The 20,214-nt window shown below is 32.2% G+C and overlaps 6 protein-coding genes and 1 non-coding gene across 13 annotated transcripts; 5 read left to right on the top strand and 2 right to left on the bottom strand.

The window, feature by feature from the left end:
* Positions 1-2,624: 2,624 nt before the first annotated feature.
* LOC128883328 (uncharacterized) lies at positions 2,625-8,436 on the top strand. The gene is made up of 8 exons (XM_054135556.1): positions 2,625-4,347; positions 4,465-4,998; positions 5,095-5,923; positions 5,982-6,099; positions 6,153-6,237; positions 6,311-6,449; positions 6,508-7,893; positions 7,973-8,436. Exons 1-8 carry the CDS (start codon positions 2,626-2,628, stop codon positions 8,305-8,307), a joined length of 5,148 nt encoding a protein of 1,715 aa, XP_053991531.1. The 5' UTR covers position 2,625; the 3' UTR covers positions 8,308-8,436.
* Positions 8,437-8,530: 94 nt separating this feature from the next.
* Positions 8,531-11,142, top strand: LOC128883332 (uncharacterized). The gene is made up of 7 exons (XM_054135569.1): positions 8,531-8,859; positions 8,912-9,615; positions 9,673-9,793; positions 9,852-10,042; positions 10,094-10,777; positions 10,909-10,999; positions 11,048-11,142. The coding sequence occupies exons 1-5, from the start codon at positions 8,650-8,652 to the stop codon at positions 10,311-10,313; spliced, it is 1,446 nt and encodes a 481-aa protein (XP_053991544.1). The 5' UTR covers positions 8,531-8,649; the 3' UTR covers positions 10,314-10,777; positions 10,909-10,999; positions 11,048-11,142.
* On the top strand, positions 10,648-10,719 carry Trnac-gca (transfer RNA cysteine (anticodon GCA)). The gene has a single exon. It is a non-coding gene; the product is annotated as a tRNA-Cys (tRNA).
* On the bottom strand, positions 11,078-14,162 carry LOC128883330 (PHD and RING finger domain-containing protein 1-like). The gene is made up of 5 exons (XM_054135566.1): positions 13,341-14,162; positions 12,638-13,263; positions 12,440-12,571; positions 12,314-12,368; positions 11,078-12,240 (listed from the first exon to the last, which is right to left on the bottom strand). Exons 1-5 carry the CDS (start codon positions 13,985-13,987, stop codon positions 11,250-11,252), a joined length of 2,451 nt encoding a protein of 816 aa, XP_053991541.1. The 5' UTR covers positions 13,988-14,162; the 3' UTR covers positions 11,078-11,249.
* A 229-nt stretch (positions 14,163-14,391) lies between these two features.
* On the top strand, positions 14,392-15,450 carry LOC128883240 (uncharacterized). 2 transcript variants are annotated; one of them, XM_054135399.1, is made up of 6 exons: positions 14,392-14,585; positions 14,647-14,785; positions 14,846-14,971; positions 15,019-15,160; positions 15,209-15,266; positions 15,311-15,450. In XM_054135399.1, exons 1-6 carry the CDS (start codon positions 14,562-14,564, stop codon positions 15,362-15,364), a joined length of 543 nt encoding a protein of 180 aa, XP_053991374.1. In that variant the 5' UTR covers positions 14,392-14,561; the 3' UTR covers positions 15,365-15,450. The 2 variants fall into 2 exon arrangements, with proteins under 2 accessions (XP_053991374.1, XP_053991372.1); XM_054135397.1 differs by having other exon boundaries at positions 14,392-14,785.
* Positions 15,258-17,240, bottom strand: LOC128883239 (apyrase-like). Of its 6 annotated transcripts, none has more exons than XM_054135394.1 (11): positions 17,050-17,240; positions 16,889-16,999; positions 16,793-16,822; positions 16,671-16,750; positions 16,489-16,614; positions 16,245-16,423; positions 16,080-16,188; positions 15,959-16,027; positions 15,847-15,904; positions 15,609-15,788; positions 15,258-15,532 (listed from the first exon to the last, which is right to left on the bottom strand). In XM_054135394.1, the coding sequence occupies exons 4-11, from the start codon at positions 16,748-16,750 to the stop codon at positions 15,398-15,400; spliced, it is 936 nt and encodes a 311-aa protein (XP_053991369.1). In that variant the 5' UTR covers positions 16,793-16,822; positions 16,889-16,999; positions 17,050-17,240; the 3' UTR covers positions 15,258-15,397. The 6 variants fall into 6 exon arrangements, with proteins under 6 accessions (XP_053991369.1, XP_053991370.1, XP_053991366.1 ...); XM_054135396.1 differs by having other exon boundaries at positions 15,259-15,532; positions 16,671-16,691; positions 16,748-16,822; XM_054135395.1 differs by having other exon boundaries at positions 16,671-16,691; positions 16,748-16,999.
* Positions 17,241-17,354: 114 nt separating this feature from the next.
* LOC128883464 (inositol hexakisphosphate kinase 3-like) lies at positions 17,355-19,972 on the top strand. The gene is made up of 6 exons (XM_054135842.1): positions 17,355-18,393; positions 18,457-18,517; positions 18,589-18,690; positions 18,943-19,034; positions 19,087-19,514; positions 19,570-19,972. Exons 1-6 carry the CDS (start codon positions 17,761-17,763, stop codon positions 19,637-19,639), a joined length of 1,386 nt encoding a protein of 461 aa, XP_053991817.1. The 5' UTR covers positions 17,355-17,760; the 3' UTR covers positions 19,640-19,972.
* The last annotated feature ends 242 nt before the right edge of the window (positions 19,973-20,214 follow it).

Genomic DNA, 20,214 nt, shown 5'->3' with positions numbered 1-20,214 from the left:
TTTCTTTTTTCTATTAATAATGTTTTTAAAACAATCAAAATTGAATAGATATCAAAAGGTTTGGTGGAAAAATATTTCCACATGATACGGAAAACACAGATTCCTTTTTTTCGTATTATATTTTTTTATTGAGGGACTATGGATGACATACTTTAAAAAGACAAGTCATTTAAGAGAAAAAGCAAATGTCTTTTTAACCATGTTTTTAAATAGAAAGGTCCTTGATTACTTTAGTAGGTATAACAAGTTGGCTCCTGCTTGCACAAACTCAAACATATGACAAGACAGGATTTTTTTTTTTAATTATGTATTCTCTAGAATACAATATAAAAAGTTTACTATTTTTTTAAACTTTTTTTCCCGATTTCTTTAAATAGGTTTTGTTTAATATCTATTAAAAAAACTATTTTTTTTATTTAATTATAAAAACATACATACTGGTCAATAAAATGTCTCCCGTTTTCGGTCTCTTGTTAAACTTGAATTCAGTCCTTGATTTTCCGTCATTAGCTTTCTTCATGTCATTTGTCGTTTTGGAATAACGTAACGTGAAGCTTGTTGAAAAAAAGCCTAAAAGGTTCTTCTAGTTAACCTTTTTATAAAAATATTTTTTTTTTTAAACGGCTTGTAGAAACACGAGAGTGTATGAATGAATTAATCAAGTCAATATTTTGTTATACTTTCTGTTTATGAAGAAGCGCTTCTAATGTAAAAAGGAACATCAGAGAGAACATTTTAAAATCACTTGTCAGTTTTATTCTCATTTTAGACACTCTACTTTGTTTTTTTAATATTTTAATAAAAATTTTTTGGTTCATTATTTGAAACATTGTTAGATTTTGTTTTTTCGTGATTCTTCTAGTATAATTTTCACCTGTGTTTTCATAAAAACACTACTAATTTTGTTTAGTCTAATTACACTTGTATTGAATTTTTGACAAAAAAGAACGAGTATAGAAAACGTTTGTATAAATTAGTATTTTTAAAATCCAATGCTGTGTTATTTTCAGCTATTTGAAACCTTTCGTTTTTTGATAAAAGTGTACTGTGCTTTTCAATCTTGTTTTCGTTAATTTGACGGTTTTTTTTATATATGTGCCATTTTTGTTTTAAACAAAAAAATCCATAATCATGTAGTCATTAATATTCGAAACATGCCTCTTCAAATTTTAGTTTCCGAAAACAGCAGGAATGATTACAAATGTAGTCGCATGCATTGATCAAATATTTCAGTATTAAAAAAGATATATAAGACATTGTCGTGACAAGAAATTTTTTTTCTTTTGATTTATTTTTTGAATCAATAGCATGGGAAAATTTTTAAAAGCTTTCTTTGTATAAAAATTTGTATAACTAACGTGATTTAAAAACGATTTGATTGCTTTTGGTTTTCAAAATATAAACTGAGCGTTCATTGTAGTAGAGTAGAAACATTAACAAAACTTTTGGTAAATTATAGGTTCAAAAATTCTATAACTAGATAAATTTTGTATACTTTGGTAATTTTTCTTTTTTTGCTTTTCTATTTTCATTGGCCGCTTTTTTTTTATCTAGCGTTTTTTTTGTACATTTAGCGACATTAAGCAGAAAATGCAATAAATTATAGAAAGTGTCTAACAGTCACTGATTTTTTTCGTCAACAAATTATATCTCTGCTTGTTTCAAATTATTGAAATTTCAGCGTCATGCATAAAGGAAAGTTGTAATAAATATCGTGTCACTTCATTAGAAAACGCAACAAGATTCTGTTTTTCAATCATTTGATTTTTTGTTTATTTTAAATAATCATCAAAAGAGATCGTTTTCAAATTATCTGTGGTGTTTATCTGATCATTAACATGTTTCTTTTGGTGTTTTCTTCTAGTTTATGAGTACGTTACGCTTACAAAAGCGTTCTTCGTCATTTTGAAATACTTCAATTTTGTTTGTTGTCCCAAGATAAATTCTTTGAGTAAAAAGCAGCCTTTTTGTTGTATTTTCCAGTTAACTGGTTTTTTATAGAGGGGAGCATCAATGTCATAAGTTCTATGCATGTTTAAAATCCATCATGTCGCAAGAACGACTTGAAGAAAAAAACTAGCCTGTGTTGTGTAATTTAACGTCATTGTCATCATGTATTGGTTTACATTGAAACTATTGAGGCACACAGTGATATTCTTGTGAACCAAAAAGCGTTACTCCGTGAGGTTTTTGTTTGTTTAGTTTAACCCGTTCTAATCTTCAATACAAATATATAGTACTAGAATACGGGTTTATTTTTTTTCTTCAACTAGAAAAAGTTCCTTTATTATTACTAGTATTTTAGGTTATTTATACAATAGATATTAATCCGATTATCTCTTGATCGGTCACTGATTTTTTTCAAGCATGTTTTTTTTTTTTTAATTTTAGTTTTTCTTCAAAGTTTTTTTAATCAAATTTGCAAAACTTTTTGTTATATTCTTATATATCCCAGCTCAATTGGAGATGCTTGTTGAAATATCAATATTACATTACGGATAAAAATATTCTTCAAAGTATTTTCATCTGTTTTTAAACTTTCAAATCAACGTAAAGGGTGTTTTTTTCTTTTAAACTTGTAAAACCAAACATAATTCAAAGAAATTTCTAAAGAAGCAATGAGCAATGGATTATTTAACCAAAATTATTACAAATGAACAAGGTGCTAAAGAGGATCCCTTTATTGATATAAAGTTGGCAACATGCTCGGGTGCATTGCATCCTTTCTGTCAAAGTAGTGAAAAGTCGAAATTCGTATCACTCAACGATGAGGAATCAAATCCATTGTCGAGTGAACACATGAAATTATCTCCAATTGCGTCATTCGACTTTGAAAGTATTCTGTTAAAGAAAAAATCCAAATCCACATCCCAGTCATTCATTCACCCTACAATTTATGGATCAACATATGTGACAAGTCCTTTTATGCGTACGGAAACCCCCATGTCACCTTTCCAAACATCATACAAAGAACTAAATTTGAATGATTATTGTTTTTTTGACGTAAAAAACCCATCTGAATCGTTTCGTAAAGATCCCACAATAACTATACCATGCCTTGTGGATGTTTCTCATGTGAATACTTTGAAAGACTCACAGAGTAACGGAATTGTTACTTTGTTGACACCTGAGCGACACCGAACTATGAGAGGAACCACCTGTACGAAAGAAGAACACGGTTTAGCTAAGTGTATTGAAGGAAACCCAAAAGCACTTATTCCATTCACTGTTCGACCTCGTATATGGAATAAAAATCATATGGACGCTTCTGTGGACCCTCCTTCACTTTCCCATTATGAGAAAATATCTCCTTTTCCAACAAATTTTTGGCTTCCCTCTGATATGACAACGAATACACCACCGTTAACGCTATATTCGACAAACATGGAAGCTAATTGGATCATGTCCTCTAAGAAGAAAAACTGGTGTGGATCAACTTGTCAATTTGAGTCGGAGTCATTCCAAAGTCCTCAAAAGCAGTGTCAGCAAGACAAAAGCAGTGCAACGGAACATTTAAAAAAGAAAGAAGTTTTCATTAAAAATCCTTCGTTAGAAAATAACATTCCAACAAAGTTGAATTCTTTTTCAGACCAAACAAATTTTCAAACGTTTCATGAAAAGAAAAATCTTGCTAATCTTCAACCATTTAATTTTTGGTGCAATACACAAGAAGAGTCCCATGTTAATTTTAACTGCATAACTCCTAAAAATAGTCAACATGTTTTGAATCAATTAAACAAAAGTAGAACTCAAAGTCCCTTGTGTGGTATAAGTTCATTTAAGCGTGGTTCTAATGAGACACCGTGGAAAACGTCTACGAATCCTGAACATCCACACACACACTTTGAAACATCGCCTGTGGCAGAAGAGATTTTGAAAGAAGAGCCAAACGAGATTAAAGATTTTTCAGGCACGTATCCTGAATCAAACGCGTCGTTTCCGAAATTGAATTCCCCAAGAACGCCCGGAGAAACATTATTTAATGACATTACAAAGCCAACACATACGTTGAACACGCCTTCCAATAAGTCTCTAATGAAAAAAGGATTCCAATGGGATGAACCAAGCTTTACTCCAACATCTCCTTTAACTCAACTAACAAACAATGAGTGTCATACACAAAATGTCATTCATCCGACACTAACGTCAAGCGTCCCCATGGAAACCTCGTCACAAATAGAGTCACATGTCACTCCTGGACCAACCGTTCCTTTACAAGAAGCAGCTTATAAATTACAGAAGAGTTCTAAAGAGTCTCTGAATGTGTCGAATACTTTTCAAAAAACTTTTCAATACGACGTCTTTTCCCCGAATCGTACTAACACTAACACATGTTTCTCAAAATCAGTACGTTTCACCTTCGGCTACTATTGTAATAATGCCGATGTTTCCTAAATTTCTAGTTTGTTTTCATTTATTTATTTCACTTGAAATGTAATTTTTTTCTTTTGTGCATCTACTTAGAAGAAGAAAAATAAAAAAAAAATGAAGCCTAATGTTATGGAAAGTGTTCTTCATTCTGAAAGTCAACAAGCATCACACGCAAGGTGTCAAAGTGCAAGCGGTTGCCATTTCCAAAATAGCATGTTAGCTCAAGTGTCTCATGAATCGCTTCCTTACGCAATGGCAGAATGCTATGGTGAAACCATGCCATGTAATGCTTCCGCTAGTAGTAGTGGTGAGTATCTCTCTACTGAAGCATTCCAATACAAAATGTTGCATTCGTGTCAACCTGATGACGGTCCACTATTCAATTCATACGTTGGAGATCATTTGTCTCCACGGATCAACATTTTGAAACAATTGACTGGTCATGACGTTCCATCAACGATTCATAAAAGCGAAAAGTATGATGGTGTGGAAGCACAAAATCTGCAAATCAGCTTACTCTTTCCACCTCAATCACCCCAGTGTTCTCATGTGACTCCACGCTGTGTGAAAAAAGAATCTTCCAAATCCAATGAGGTTGATTTCAAAAATGTCTCTTCGGATGAGACGGTAAATATTTTATTTTAAAGCGTTCAACTTGTTAATGGCTTGCACGACAACGTACTTTAGATCACTGCATCATGTGACTTTGTTTTCATTTAACAGGTTGTTGAAGAATACGACCACCAACGTAACGTAACTGGTCAATTGAAAGAACCATTCATACCAAGTAGTACCTTGTTAAAAGCACCATCTTTATCGCACGACTTTTTATCTCAATCATTTTCATCTTTTAATGAATCGTCGTTGCAACACACATTAGCTTCTACACTTCACACATGTCATCCCACACAGCCCATTACAAGGTGCGCCAATAATCGATCATTTCCCCAGTTGCCATCTACTGACGCTAGTTCACAAAAGATTTTGAATGGTCATTTTCCAAAATCTTATATTTGCGAACCCTTGGATCCACAAATGTGCAATGGACCATATTATAACAAGCAAGAAAAATCAAACATGGCGAGAAAACCTTATTGCATTATTCCAGAGCAGCATACGATTCATTCCACAAACATGGCACCGATGGAAAATGCAGCGACATTAGTGTCACCCATGGAGGTTTCTGGAATATCTCCAACGGCATCCATTCCCAAAGACCGTGTACCGGTGGACACAACAAGTCAATTTTTGAAGGATTGGATGGATCCAACAAGACCTTCGTACGGCAGCACCAAGCCTTTTGAAGACTCCTCTGAGATGAGGTCATCTTTTCAGAGAACAAAAAAATTCATACAACCGGCTTATTTTCCAACAGCTTCTTCTTTACTTTATAAACCATGCCTTTCAGAAGATTTATTACAGAAATTTCAAACTATAACTCATCTTGAACCCGAGTACAAGAAGTTTTTAAAAAATATTCCTAGAAAATCCAAAGAGGCGTTTACGCCATCCGACTTTGCAGCATTTCGCACATGTCATCCACACTATTCAAGTAATCATTCAATTTATCATTGACCATGTATAACTGTATTTATGGTTTATTGTTATAGAAAATTGTTTTATTTTAATGCAAAATGGATACGATATTCGGTTAGGTGAAATAGGTCGTGCTGCTTTAAAAAAGGAAATTTCTAGACGGTTGAAAAATGATTCTAAATTAAGAGAAAAGTAACATTGAGTCCAGTAACAGTAGAAATATTTTGTTATTTGGCAATGCTTAGATGCGTTTCAGTTGTATGTCGATTGAAAAATGCGAATGTTTTACAACTGTTACAAATGGCAGAAATATCAGGCTGTTTAGCTTTGGTAAATAATGTTTTTTTCTTTTTATCTCAGTCCAATGTTTTTTGTTTTTTTCAACTTTTTGCGACGTTTCTAGGGTTTAAAGATATCTAGTATGTATTGGAAAGAATATTCAAGAAAACAAAGACCCTCCATGTCGATTAAAGAATATACAGAGCTTTGTACAACCGACTCAGGGCATTTATACAATGAACAAATTCATTGGAATGCTCCAGGTGCGACAAGAATGACATTTTTTTTTAACGTTAAAACATTCATGTCAATGATATGTAGCTGACGAGAGGGATAGGCAAGTCAACGATAACACAATGTACGGACATTATACCCCTTTGTCGTCTAGATTGAAGGAGTCATCTTGTTATAGTATGAAAAGGTATTTAGATTATAATCATCCGAATTTCTCTTCTCCACTTAAACGTCATGAAGCATTTTTAATGGACACAACAAATTATGCTTCCTTGAAAGATAACAATTATGTTTTGGATCATTATCTCAGTGGAAATTTCAAAACGCACACTTTGCATTTACCCGAAAAACAAGTCATATTGGACTCTTCTAAAAATGATACGACTTCGTGTTGTTTTCCAATACTACCGACTCCTTGCAAAAAATTCTACTATGATACGTTATCGTCAGGGACGACATTCTTAAGTCCAGATGGTTATCAACCACTTTCACATTCTACTCCAGCTGGACAAGAAGCTGCACTTTTTGAGAAGGATTTTATATCTTCCTTATCTTATCCAACACATCATTTTATTGACAAGTGTTATGAAGGAAACCAAAGCCTTATTTTTGGTACTTGTGATGATGAAAACACCAGTAACAACGACTTGCAAAACATTTCTTCTCAATCAAAGGCACAATTTTGTACTAAACCTGAATATTATTTAACAGAAGAATCTTCTTATCAGCAAGAGAAATATTTGAAAACTGAGAATTATCTAAACACAATGTCATGGGAGACTTGTAAAAAGTCTACATGTGACGAGGCTAACACATACTTTTCGTTACGACATCCCTCTTGTTATGATGGAGATCAACCAACTCTGTTTTCAAATGAGGGCTCCACACTAAAAAATTCATCACCAACTGATACTTTAGAGGGGTATTCTTTTAATCTCAACATGCTGTCTTTCTCGTCTGCTGATGTCAGACCACCTGATTTAACCACTCAATCTAACGTCGACACAGATAACATATGTGTTAAAAAACGTAGACGCGCTTCCCTTAATGATCATGTCGATACTATTGTCACATCAAAACAAAATAACTATTTTAAACAAGGAAGAAGTTTTCAAAAAAGACATTGTGATTCAATGGTCTTACATGATATGAGTGGTGAAACGACACTCTTAATGACTCCTTATAGAACGCATGTGGCAATGGTAGATGATAATTCACAGATCTTTGAAAACCGTTATACAATCCCCCCTAAAAATTCACAAGGAATGTGTAGTTTAGAAAGTGACTCTGTATCTCAACAAACTCCTCGATTGAATGGATCAACAAGTGTGTCTGGAACATCCGTCGAACGATTCCCAGAAAGTTCAAACCATACTAATGACGCACATAGATCATCTACAGGGGGTGTACCGGATGATTCAAACCATTCGACGCACAATTCAACATCGGAACATGATACAAAATCAACGAAAGGTAGTTTCGGCTTGATTGTTTGGTTTTGTGTGAGTCGATTATTTCTATAACAACGTCTGTATGTTTTTTTCTGTGTTAGATTCTCCCGGTTTATCCATGGAAAACAGTCCTAATGTTTTAGATTTTCAAATCACAGATTCAAAAGAAAGCCTTTCTTCTAAGCCTCTTGCTCTTTTATCACGTATGATGTTGCCATCAAATAAGCAGGAGCCTTCCATTGTGTGTCAAAATAACGCGCAATCTTTCACTAATTTGTCGAACTCCACAACCCGTACTTTCGAGAAGCATACACAACAATATTCTTCGCTTATGTCTTCCTCTCGACAAACATCCACTCTTTTATCTTCTCAAGATACTCCTTGTGAGATGACACCAGAATATTTTCTTTCATCTCCCGTTCCTTCAGTGTCATAAAAACATTTGTAATGAATTCTTTCTTTAGTTTATTCTTTCAAACAGTTGAGTTTTTTTCTGCATAACAAAAGAAGAAATTTTACGAACGAAATTTCCCACAAAACACGTATGTGTGTTTTTTTTTTTCAATTCTTTTTGTACATTTCATTAAGTCATATAATAAACTCCAAATGTCTGTACACTCTTTTTTTAAAACGCCAACTTTTGAAAAGTGGATTTTTTTTTAAAACACTACGTTCTACAACATGTGGCGTATTATTTCGTCAGGTAAAAATATGGCGATTCATAGCATCTCTTTCAAAAAAAAATCTGTGCTTAAAAAATACAATATTAAAGTGATTTATGAAAGAACAAACTTATGCGCAAACTGAGCACTTTGATGAAGCCGCAGGCATCGCAAGAGGATCTTCTTGTTCCAATTATCAAAAGCACCTTGAAAAAGATATTTGTTCGCTAGTTTTTAATGTTCTTGATGCTTCCAAAACTAAAGGAGGAGTTTGTTACTTAATGGAACTCATTCGTCGTTTAGTCTACTGCAGGGGATTAGAACAGGTGATTTTTTAAAACGACAAAGGGTTTTGTAAATTGAACCAATTTTCTCAAGATGTGTACTAGGGAATCCATTATTAATTTAGCTCTGTTGGCCGAATTTTTAGATACACTTCATAAAACTTTCACAGAAACAATGTTGGATATGAATCAATCGCGTCGCGCTATAATTGATTCTTTTCAAACGCATTTACAAGCAGCCGATCGTCTTGTTTTTGTGGAACCACAAAACGCTAAAAAATTATCTCAGAGTTCTCTTCTTATGAACTTAAGAACACAAACGAATTCACTAGAGGATATTCGATCATATCCTGTCATTTATATACCTTTTCACCATTGCCTTCTAACAGCCAATGAATTGAAAAGTATATCATTACTTCAATTTCTTATTACAAATACAGTTGAAAAAACGTTAGTACGAGTTTTAAATGAACATGCTTCTCAGCTGAGTGAAAAAAAAATAGATTGCTCTTCAAATGATCCTTCCCGTTTAGTTTGCATACTGGATTTCACACACCTTTCCGTTTTAAATGTCGTTAAAGGGTATACGATTCGAGTGATTGCTGCAGTTATGGAAGTTATTTGGGCCATGGCCCCAACTCTTTTTCACGCAATCGTTTTTCATAAAATATCCTTGGCTAAAGAACATTTATGGAGATGGTTAAATTTAGATAATAAATTGCTTGAAACCACGGATATTCGTATTTTCATAACTCATACTTTTGACCAACTTGATCAATTGTTAAAACTTCAAAAATAGTAATTAAAAAAAAAAAACTTCAACATTTTTATCTTTTATTTTTTTTTTAATGTTAGCAAAACAAATTTAATTCCTACAATGTGCTCCATTAATGCGAATACAACAACTAATTCTACTCAGCCAAACACCTCGTTTTTTTTTAATCGCGCCACTTTAGCATCAGATTCTTTTTGGCAGGTTCGTTTTGGCCTAGAATCAAACGGCCGCTAATTGTTTTCACGGCTCTGAACTGCAGACATTAAAAACTTCCGACGAAAAACGCAGCAGCTTATCCCATACAAAAAAAGTTACATGGCATCAACCTAGTGAAACAGTTTCGAGCCATTTTGAACCAGCCATTACTTGTCAGGGTCTTCCTTCTACTCGTAAGTTTTCAAGATCGTTAATTTCCTTAAACAATTCCTTGGAAGAAATTCCTTGTTCCGGGTTAGTAATTCATCTTATTGATATTCCAACATGACTATTTTATTTTATCAGAAATCTTGTTGATAAAGTGGACAATGCATACTCAAATCTCTGTAACGAGTTTCTTATTGATCACACTAAACACACCTTACAACATCTCCTTCGAAATGCTGCTATTCATGTTCGTTACCCTTCATCTGAAAAGATATTTGAATCTCCTTCTAAAATTCCAAACCGTTTCACACAAATACCCTCTATACGTCATACAGCCAACGTATTCCGTCATTCATAACCGTTTCACAAAAAAAAAATCAACCGTGACATTTTTCTAGTACCACCTCTTGCTTGTTCTTAAAAAACAAACTCAATTACAAGAAACAAACAGTATGCGCTTATTAAATTCATTTCTTTTGCTTGTTACATAAGTGCAGTTCACCCATTAAAAAAACATACGATTATTATAACCGTTCCGTCTGCAAAATACTCTTTTTGTTAAATTAACATTTCAAATTCATATATCATTGACTGGTTCATAAACCGACATAAATTTTCACCGACTTTTTTTTTTTGTCACTGTAACGACAGAAACGGATCTCATGTCTTGAAAGTAAACCTAAAGTTTGTAAGGGTGTGTAGCTCAGTGGTAGAGCAGCTGACTGCAGATCAGCAGGTCCATGGTTCAAATCCGTGCGCGCCCTTTTTTGTTTTGCTTTTTAATGACTTTTCGCAGCTTTGACTAAAATACAACCATCAAAGGTAAATAAAACTATTTATAGCCCTATAATATTGAGCATAAATTCATATAAACGTTTACGCGGCATTGTAAAAAAATTTCCATTTGTCGTTTTGACTATATTGCTGATCGCTTTTAAAACCTTATTAAAAAGAACAAAACTAATGCGTGTTTCGGAGACTAACATTAGAAAAGAACTTTAAATTGCATCCCGGTAAAGTGACATAGAAAATGGCCAGTGTAATGTAGGTATCGTTCTGCGTCTTAATTTCGACACGCACCTCAATTAGCAGGTCAATTCAAGGCTTTTAAATAAGCCGTAATAAATTTACAGAGACTGTTTATTACGAACAGTTTTTCAATAAATTTGTGCTGATTGGCAAGTGAATGCATAGAAGTTTAACAAAATGACAGAACCCATGTAAAAATGAAACAAGACGTTAATTTTAAATGTTTTTTTTTTTTCAATAGAAAAACTGTTATATTTCTGATGTATCATGTATCCGAGTCTGCGATATCCGACGAAGAATCATTCAATAACCTTTTGTTTCTCTTTCGATTAGAACGTCTCCGCAAGCGGACCCGCTCGAAAGTTTCGACGTTCCGAGAAGCTGTAGATTTTGAAGTGGTTGGATGTTGGTTTTTTGGAGGAGAAGATTTCTGAAGAGAACATTTGTAACTCGTAGTACTACTTGTACTTTGGTCACAATGAAAAGGAATTTGAGACGTTGACGAAGAGTTGTTTTGGATAACGGTTCCATCACAAGACGGTGTTGTCAGTAATGGAAGAGAACTTTCATTAGTAATATCATCATAAACAGTACGTCTCATACACAATTTCCTTTTACGACGCCCTGTAATGGAGGTTGTTACTGTGGGGTTCCATGATTCACTAATATGATTGGATTGACTTTGTGCGTCCTTAGATTCGGTGTTGTTTAATTCAAGAGGATTAGATGAAGAAGCAAAAGGTTGATCAGCTGAACTGCATACAGAAGGAAGGGAAATTGGTTCAGATTGTGGTGCATTCTCATCGTTTACTATCCATGTCAATTCTGTCATTAATCGATGACGCAATTGTCGTCGAATAGGAGGTAATATTAAATTCGATGTTGAACCAGTGGAAGGCAATGCTTCCTGTGAGTTTAACCAACGACGTACTATATTTTCCCCTAGAGAAGATTGCTGAGAACGAGCGGAACGTAGAGAAGCCATTCGACGTTGAGCGGATCGCGTTCTTGCTTGGTTATTGAGAATAGAATTGCTAGGTGTTAAAGAATTTAAAATTTCATTTGTCTGTTGTAAACGATGTGAAAAGCTTCTAGTTATAGGCCTTCGTGTGACGACATTTTGCTGTAAAAAGGGAGAATAAACAATGCGACGGCGACGCGTTGTTTGACGCGTTTCAATAGGATAAGAAGTCATATTCTCTCGTGGCACCTCTTCACGCCGCGACATTTGTCTACTTTCAATAAGTGGTTCAGGTCTAAAACGACAATGACAATAAACAAAATAGCATTTCTGATCTTTCCCTCCCCCCCAAAAAAAGACCAACATACAGTGTTTCTGGCATGGTATGATTAGAATTTTGACATGTATGACAAAACCAAGAACCTAGAACGATGAAACATGAAAACATTTTTTTTTTCGTAATATCTTGTTGACTCTCAGAAACCAATGCTTACCTTCAGGCACTTCAGTACACCCTACACAAAATGTGTGGTAAGCGTCATCACATCCATCACATAAAAGAAGGACTTCTTCTTGATTTCCCAGGCGACACACTTGACATATATACTCTTCAAGGGGTCGACGCACTAGAAGAAAACAGCACAAAAAACATTAAAAACCAGAAATTTAACATTGACAAGATAGGTAATGACTTGGCTCAATATTATAGGTTTCATCATCGGTCAAATGCAGTGTTTTATCTTGTACTTGAATGGAACTGAGAACAATACTTTCACATAAAGTATTGGCTTTAAAATTTTTTTTTAGTATACAATAAAATTTTTGTTTACAAAGGGGACATTGATTTGTTCGATTTGCCCATAAATGAATACAATCGTAACAAAAAAAATGATGACATTCAGCTAACTCCCCAATAATATCATTTTCAACAATATCTGTTAAACATATAGCACATGTACTTTTTGTTGAAAGATTATCTGAATACGAGGTATTTTTTTGACTCAAATGACTTGAACGAATCTTAGGTGGAGATTGAGAAGAAGATGAAGAAGAAGAAGAGGTTTCAGACACATTTAAATTTTCTAAATCAGAAAAATCTTCATACGCATTCCAGTAATTTAAATGACTATCTGTCACAGCGGGAGTTGTGGCAAGAGTTTTGGCAGGAGTTGCATTTGGAGTTGCGTTTGTTAAGGATTCTTGGAACGGGTGCATTATTGTGCGTCTTTGATTGTTTTTTATAGTTAAATCCAAAGAGCAAGAAGAAGTACATGGTACACATTTTTCTTTAGATTGAATAGATTTTATGGCATGACCACTAACAAACAAAATTAAAATTAATTTTAGCTTAATGTAAAAATTTTTAATTTTTCTAAAATTAAATCTTATTTTTACCTTGATAAAGTCCCTGAAGAAGGATGAACTGAATCCAGCGACGTTGTTAAAAAAGATGCGGAAGACGTTTTTTGAAGAGTCGTATGACATAGTGGAGAGGTGTCGCATACCGTTTCAGAATAAGAAAAACATAGAGGATCTTGGTTATGAAAAGGGTATTGTTTTGGCTGATGTTGTAAAGATATATCACGGTAATTGGAGGAAACATGAGAGCAAGCTACAGCTTGTTTAACAAGTCGATGAAACTTTTTTTCACTAGCAACATCTTTTGGATGTAAAGTAGAACGTTCCGAAAATTTAAAAGAGGTTAAAGAATCACACTGATAATCATTATTGTTATACTGCCAACTACTGGAAGTAGTTGCATTTGTGGACGCGAGGGGCACGGCATCCGACGATGAACTGGATTTCTCAAATAAACTAATCGTTTCTTCATTTTCATCTCGTAATTTTGGGACCCGCTTCGAGATATCGTTTTGGGACGACGCGGATAAAGATGAAGGTTTGCGTGACGGTTCTTTAGAATGAGTTTTGGGCATCGTACATAATGAGGAAGATTGTATATCTTCAAAAATATCTGACATGAGAACACGAGAAATTTTTTTTCGTTTGCGTTGACATGACGTTGGTTGGATCAATGCCAACATTTCGATTTTAACAAGTAATTGTTTATAAGACCTTTTCTCCTTTCAAAAAATTTTTTCACAAAACATTTCAATGTTTAATCCAGCATCGACACTTTATTAAAAAACCATTACAAAATATTTAAAAAAAAAAATAGATTTTTATATAAAAAAAAAGCATACACTTTTTTTTTTAAATATTTTTTTTTTTGTAGTGAAAAAAAAAAAACAAACACAAGATACTCACTCTATTTTTAGTACGGTTTTTATACAAAACTAATTTATTACAATGAAAAAAAAAAAAGACTTGAAAGAAAATTGACGTGACTTTAACCAACTAGTGCATCAGTCAATTTTGTTTCTTTATTAAATACAGATACGGGACTAATAATAATTTTTATTCTACCACCCATTTGACTAAACAATTTTTTCGTACAAAAAAATTGCAATGTAAAAAAATCCATATTCATAAAAAGATATAAACAGTTTAAAAAAATTCTTGTCTATGTTTTTACTTTTTGACAAATGCTACATTGGAAAAAATAAAAGATAAAGCAATGTCAACGCTACCAGAAGAACCATTTCAAATTCAATACCAATGTTATGGTATTGGATATTTAAAGTATGAAAGTAAAAAAAACGATCCTTTGTTTCAATGTTTCGGTTTTAAAAAAATTATTAAGGAGAAACAAGACGTAAGCCAATTAAAAGAATTGGAAACGGGAATCGAGAAATACATGATTTTTAATTCTTCTCCAAAAAAAAATATGCATTCTTTTACAGAATTACCTTTTTCCTCAAAACGTCGTGATATATGTTTAGGTGAAACTATCAAGCTTTTTCTTTCACTCTTTGTTTGAATCCATTATTCTGATGGTGTAGGATGCTTATACTTCTCCCCTAAAGCTGTATACCAGCCTGAATGTCTGGGTTGCCATTTGATTCTTTTACAAGAAAAAATACAGAAATGCGCTTTGAATGATTCTTATAAAAGTTTTAATGAATCTCGTATGTTTTTCTTTTTTTTTAATCTTTAAAGCATCTATTTTGTTTAGCATCTTTGGAATTCGCCAAAAAACAAAAGAAAAAGGATACATTTTTTCTTTATTCGTTTTTGAATAAATTTCGTTATCGAACGCAGGAATTACTCCTACGTACAAAATCTTTAATCGAATTACACGTTTTAAATGATTTTCAGTAATAAAAAAAAATATTTTTGTTTTTTTTAAACGTTATCTTCCTTAGCAATTTTCCACGTTGTTTCCATCAGCGTATTCAATTCCTTCCTTTGCGTTCTTTTGAGGTAAAAAAAATTAAAAGTAATAAAAAAACTAACGTGTTTTGTAGATTTTAAAAAAATGTGTTAATACCCACAAAAAAGAAAAAAAATTAAAAAGTTAACAAAATAATTTTTTCACTTTGATAGAATTTTTTTTAATTTTTTTTGAAGGGAAAATAAAGTGTTTTAGGAATAAATTCTATTCCTTCATATTTGTCTTCAAAAGGAATTTTTACATCATCAAGAATAACTTGACCTGTTAATGTTTCTATAATGGTTAAATAGCTTGCCTAAAAAAAACGATTCTTTGACTTATGTCTTAAAAACCAATTTACCACTTTTATTCTTAGGCTTTTTATAACGTACATGATAATGTTGCAAACTTATTTCAACAGTTTTCACTGCCAATAAAAGTCGATCATTTGTTCCTGGTAAAAATTTAAAAGATGAAAAACCACGTTCTGGTCTTAAAATTCCAGAAATTCGTTTTATTTCAATAAAACTGAAATCCTCTGATGCAATGATCAATAAATTTGTTCCTTTTGTCTAATTATTAATTGACAAACATTTTTTTTAATTACAGTAAAAACAAGTTAAAGCGAACCTCATCTTTGATTTCATCATAAGGCTCCTCACTTGCACGTCTTGGTAGGAAGACCCACCTAAATAATTAGACAGGAGAGCATAAAAGGGCATAAGATAACCAAAAATTGTACTTTGATAAATGTGAACTCCAGGAAATAGCTTCGTGTAAAATGTATCTCGGATGTTCCAAATTAAGCATTCTATAAAGATAAAATAAAAACATCCTGAGTTAAATTGGATAATAAAACAAACTTTCGTATTTTTGAATAAACAGGTTTCCAATTCAAATGAATAGCTTTTCCATGAGAATTCACTAAAGCTATTTGAAATTTATCATTCGAAAGGATTTCTCCATGGGGCCCTATACAATTAAAGATGGAATTGAAATACTAAAAAACATATGAAAAATTTCATTACCTATATATTCTTTACCAAAGCTACCAACCCATAAAACGTTATCTTTAACGGTAGCCCATTCGATCTTCATACCCTTACTACTATTTTTCGTTTCAGTTAAAATCATTTTTGGTAAAAGTGCGCCATTTTGTAAATATTCATATAAAATACCTGTTCGGTCGTCAAACGTTAACAATTTCCTAAAATCATAAATCAAGATAAAAAACTATAGATTATCATTTTTTTCTTGCAACAAAAACTTTACTTATCAAAGAAAATTAGTTCACTTAATTCTAATCCTCGACCTCCTTCATTATACATAGACTGGACAGTTACACGTTCTGCGTTAAATTGTATACTATATTGTTTTAATGTTGCATTCCAAAAAAGTCTAAAAAGTTAAGAAACTGTTAAGGTTTTTAACTCTTCCTTAACATTTCCATTTACCGTCCACCGAACATATATGTTCTGAACATTAATGGAAATTCTTTACTAACTAATGTTTGTTGATCACGGTCGGCTACCATCTAGAAGAAAATTTATTTAGAAACGAAATCATTGTTACCCACACAGTCGTTAAGAATTTCACGAGAAGCATACTGCAAAATAACACGGCGTTGTAGCTGTGCAAGATGTATCAATTGAATATTCACGTAGCTTCATACTAGGAGTAAAAAGTTTATATGGACGCTTCCATAAAGATGGACTTATGTTTGTTCCATACACTTCCCTATTGTTTGGTAGCGTGTTCCAAAAAACCGAAATATAAAAAGAAACTACTCAATTGGACACAGTTAAAAAAATTTATTTTATTCATTTTTCTTACTAGATAGAATTGTCAATAAGAGAATAACGAAATATCGATGAAACACACATCGAAACATTCTAAAATGTAAGAAAGGCCTTACCATGATGTCAAAAATAAACTACACTATTTTTCAAAATATGTGTATTATTTAAAAAAATTAATAACTTCTAAAACAGACGTTGATCATTATTTTTTTAATACTGTTTACTATTTTTAACAAATTCTTTTTTATTTTTATTAAAAAAAAAAAAAACAACTGTTATAAAAGAAGCGTCACAGATCATTTTTTTTAAAAAAGAATAAAATAATTTAACTCAGAAAAAGGAAAATTGTTTTTTTTTTTCTGTAGTTTTTTTGTAACGTTGTGTTTCAATTAATTCTTTAGTAACATTAAGGGTTTTTTTCGTATTTATGTGAGTGTAGAGATAACACTTTCAAAACATTATATAAAAACATAATTTTTATTTTTAGTTTCATTCAGCTTTGCTTTCAGTCATCTTTTTGGTGCAGATTCCGCTATTTTTTACGTTTAGTATAACTAAATTTCATTCTTCATAATTCACTCTCAAACTTTCAACAAAAATTTTTTTTTGTTAACTGGAAAAGATATGATTAAAAACGCTTGACTTGATGAGTGTCTCCATTTATCTCGTTTGAATAATTTGACAACATATTCTTACTCTTTATTAGGATACAATGTATTAGTAAACATAGAATATTTTATTTACTATGGAAGTTTATAAACACCAAGTCGGAGGTCATTCACGTTTTTTGAAACTCCAAGACTCATCTTTCGTATTCAAACCGTATACTGAAACGGAATATACGTTTTATGAAAAGTTACATTCGTTACAAAGTTCATCACTGGATGATTCTTGTGTATATAATAAACTCAAGCGTTTCGTGCCAGAATTTTTTGGTCTGTATGAAATCAAATTTGAAAAAAAACTTTCTTCCTTATATTTACCATTACCATTATCAAAATTGTATTTTTCCGAACAGTTTTACAATTTAGCATCACATTCTAAATGTTTATCTGTTCAATTTACACAAAACAAAAAAAAAAAATTTCCCAAAAAACAGATTCCGCAACCATTTGATAAGTCGTTTTTCAAACGAAACCCTTTTCATACCAATTCTATGTCTTCTTTAAACTCTAAACATTTTATCGTTATTAAATCTTTTCAATACATTGTTTTGGAGGATCTTGTTTACAAGTATGCTTATCCTTGCGTGTTGGATATTAAAATGGGAAAACGACAAAGAAAAGTGGGAGCCTCGCCACAAAAAGAAAAACGTCAGCTAGAAAAAAGTGTTGAAACTACAAGTCATTCCCTTGGGTTTCGGTTGTGTGGATGTCAGGTAGCTTTTTTTAATTGTTGTAGACTTTTTTCGTCAAAGGAGTTTTTTTTTTTGTACCTTTAGTTCCTTAATAAAAGCAAATTAGAGTCATACGATAAGTATTGGGGACGATCATTGACTAAAGGTTTGCTACTGACCATCAATTAATCTAAATTTGCATAGAAGACTTCCATTCCTGGTTGTAACTTGTCTCAGAAGCGTTAATTGGGAACATTCTTAGATGGTTCTCAAACGGAAGTAGTTTCAATTCAGATTTAATTATTCCCTTAATTTGTAAACTAAAAAAATTACATTCATGTAAACAATCAGCAGCCATAGAATAGATACACTGTGTTTTGTTGACTCCGTTCTCTTAACGTTTTAACCTCGTTCTCAGTTTTGCCAACCTCGTTCTGTCTTTGATATAATTTACTTGCCTCTTCCTGTTAATCTCATTCCCTTTCAACTTGACAATGTTTTCTCTCTTTTTTTTTATCTTGTTGTTCTTTTTGTCATTGCTGGTGTTTCAAATTGTTGTAAACATAACAGAGCAGACTTTTTTTTTCTTAGGCATGTCGAATTTACCGAGTTACCGTTTTTGGTCATCTTCATTATTATTCGTGTATGATGGAGGGTTATGTGATTCGTTTCAACGTGTTCAAGTAAATTAGTTAAACTGTTATAAAGATTAAAATTTATGTGTCGTGTTTACAGTCGCTTCGTGTAAAAATGATAGATTTTGCTAACACAACAGTATTACCCGATAACTCGACAAGAGACGAAGATTATCTTTTTGGGTTAAGTAACATTATTTTTTTGTTAGAACGGTTTGTATTAATAATTCCCAAGGCGATGTTTTTGAATCAAAATAATAATTTGTTTGCTAAAATGGCTAAAGATGCGAATATAGATTATACCCTAATTGGACAATTGCAAGAGTCAAGTAATTTAGTTGATATGTTTGTGACGCAACCGGAAAATTTTTCACTAGCTTCATCCGTTTTTTTGTGGGCTATTCAATCAAAAAATGTCAAAATAAAGAATTGTTTAACGTATTCTAATCAAATCAACAAAATTTTATTCTTAAACAAAGTTAAGCTTTTTTCTCTAGTTTTTTTATCTTTGGAATTTTTCATGGATTGGTAAGATTGAAATGTGTGACTGTATTTTACTTAGATCCTATTATCTTCATGACAGTTTCATACGTGAAAAAAAACCTTTTGGTTTACGTTATTCTTCAACCTATAATTTTTTGGATACTGTCTAACAACAATCTTCAATTTAAACAGCTTGTTTATGATTCAAATACACTGTGGAAAAATGTAGTTTAATTACTTTGCCACCTTACTAGATAGTGAATTTTCTATAATATTGTATATTAGTTCTCGGATTTAGTTTAATGGAGTTCCGTTGAAGGTTATTTGACTTTAAAGTATCGTTAGTTAATAATGAGTACATATTGATGTATGTGGGGGTCAAGAAAGAGAAAACTTTTTTTCTACGTTTGTGTAAAATTTCTTCTTTTTGGAAGCGAATTATGTGTTTCATAATAATATAAAACAATTCTTGTTTAACAGGCTTAAGAAAATTAACTGTTTAATGTACATTACTGAAATGGAGAGTAATGAAACTTTGAATAGAGTCATTTTCATGTTGTCAAACAAGTGTAAAATCGAAGGATATAAAGAAGTAAAAGTTATCACAATTAATTCATCATGCAGTTAAAATATGTGAAACGTAAGCCTGAACAGAAATTTTACAGAAATAGTTCATATTGAAATATTTTGAATCAATTTTTTCATTGAAAAAAATTGTTACTATTGTATTAAATTATTTTTAAAT

The sequence above is a fragment of the Hylaeus volcanicus genome, unplaced genomic scaffold (assembly GCF_026283585.1).
Source record: "Hylaeus volcanicus isolate JK05 unplaced genomic scaffold, UHH_iyHylVolc1.0_haploid 12221, whole genome shotgun sequence".
NCBI classification, from domain to species: domain Eukaryota; kingdom Metazoa; phylum Arthropoda; class Insecta; order Hymenoptera; family Colletidae; genus Hylaeus; species Hylaeus volcanicus.
Note: the sequence above shows the minus strand (reverse complement) of the source record. Positions and strands in the feature narration are given on the sequence as shown.